General features: G+C 41.2%; 1 protein-coding gene across 1 annotated transcript in view; it reads left to right on the top strand.

Annotated features, from left to right (window-relative positions):
* Nucleotides 1–1,703, top strand: part of LOC119589479 — a 24,491-nt gene extending 22,788 nt beyond the window's left edge. Inside the window, 2 exon segments of the mRNA XM_037938080.1 lie at nt 30–171; nt 174–1,703. Of these exon segments, the coding sequence (XP_037794008.1) occupies nt 30–171; nt 174–235 (204 nt within the window). The 3' untranslated portion in view covers nt 236–1,703.
* Nucleotides 1,704–1,893: the final 190 nt, after the last annotated feature.

The following is a 1,893-nucleotide window of genomic DNA, read 5'->3' on the forward strand; positions in this document are numbered from 1 at the left end:
CGAATCTCCTCAACCCCTGTCTGCTCCAGGTCATCCTCCACGTGGCGATCGACGTGCGGGTTCCTCTGCCGACGCGCTTCCCGAAACCCACGACGGTCCTGCCCATCAACGAGATCCCGAGCAAGATGTTCCCCTCGCGGTCCTGCTGGAGGCCCCTCGTCGCAGCCAGGGTCGTCTATGCCATTCTCTTCGCCCTCTTCATGGCTGCGTTCTGGATGGTGGTCCTCAGGTTTAACGATAGTAGGAGTATCTTGGGTTTGTAGTGTTTTTTTTTGAAAGGGTTTGGGTGTGAGGTGGCTTTGAGGGTGACGTCAGAGAGGTTAGGAGTGGAGGGTGATGTCGTGAAGGGGGGTGGGGGTGGAGGAGTGGCGGTTCAGACGGCTGATGTCTTCCGAATGGAGGGACTTATTTAACAGGTGATACGATGGGGGGCGTTTGAGATCTAACGAGTAATTCGGGAGAGAAGTTTGAGATCTAAAAGGCGATTCGAGGATGAAGTTTGAGATCTAACGGATAATTCGGGAGGGAAGTTTGAGATCTAACGGATAATTCGGGAGGGAAGTTTGAGATCTAACGGATAATTCGGGAGGGAAGTTTGAGATCTAACGGATAATTCTAGAGGGAAGTTTGAGATCTAACGGATAATTCGGGAGGGAAGTTTGAGATCTAACGGATAATTCGAGAGGGAAGTTTGAGATCTAACGGATAATTCGAGAGGGAGGTTTGAGATCTAACGGATAATTCGAGAGGGAAGTTTGAGATCTAACGGATAATTCGAGAGGGAAGTTTGAGATCTAACTGGTGTTTGTAATGGCTGTTAAAGAAGTGGGTTTGAGGGGTTGAGGGTGACGTCAGAGAGGCTAGGAGTGGAGGTTGGTGTGTTGAAGGGGGATTGATGAGTGGAGAAGGTTGGTGTGTCTTGAAGTTTGAGATCTAACAGGTGATTCGAGAGGGAAGTTTGAGATCTAAAAGGCGATTCGAGGATGAAGTTTGAGATCTAACAGGGGATTCGAGGGTGAAGTTTGAACTCTTGAAGGTAAACCGAGGGTGAAGGTCGACCTTTTCACGATGATCTGGCGGTGAAGTTTCAACTGCTGAGAATAAATGAGGAAATTTCTGTTCTCGGGAGTGAAACAGATGAAGTTTTAACGGTTGAGAACGGACGGTGAAGTTTCAACCGTTCAAAGCAAGAAATTGGCAAAAAAAAAAAAATTCTTTGTTTCTTTTCTTTTCAATAGAGCTGTTGCTCACAAAGGGAAGCAATATATGTCAAATGTACAATGATTATAACAAAATACGGCTTTCAGGAGTATGAAAGTGCTAGAGTTGGCGGAAAGTGTACTTGCAAAATACCATCCATTATTAAAACAACTGATATTACCTCTGTAATACTTTTACAAGATTAAAAAACAAAACAAAACAAGTTTATAAAGATTTTTTTGAACAAATATATATACTCAGTTTTGGTTCTGTATATCACGTTGTCATAATGTAATAGAAAAACATAGAGCATGTCTATACAAAAGAATGGCTGTATTTTTAGAGTTAGTAGAATGTTATATCAACATGATATAATTTTGCCAGAAGGTGGCGGTAGAATTCAAGTCCTATGGATTATTATTTTTTACTCAATTAGAATAGAGAGAAATAGTGTTTAGAATTTGAATAATACAACACATAATAAACAATGTTGGTCCTTCATATTAGTTGGTTTTATTCCCCGAAAATCAGTATTTTATTGATTTTTTTTTAAATAGAGGAATTGTCCTAACTTTCTAGCAATAATGCGGATAAAGTTTGAAAAAAAAATATTGCTCTGTTTACTGTAGTTATTTGTGTGGTTTTGAACTCTCTTATATATTGTAGTAATCTGTCTGAGGTGTTGTCCTTCTG

The sequence above is a fragment of the Penaeus monodon genome, chromosome 25 (genome assembly GCF_015228065.2).
Source record: "Penaeus monodon isolate SGIC_2016 chromosome 25, NSTDA_Pmon_1, whole genome shotgun sequence".
NCBI classification, from domain to species: domain Eukaryota; kingdom Metazoa; phylum Arthropoda; class Malacostraca; order Decapoda; family Penaeidae; genus Penaeus; species Penaeus monodon.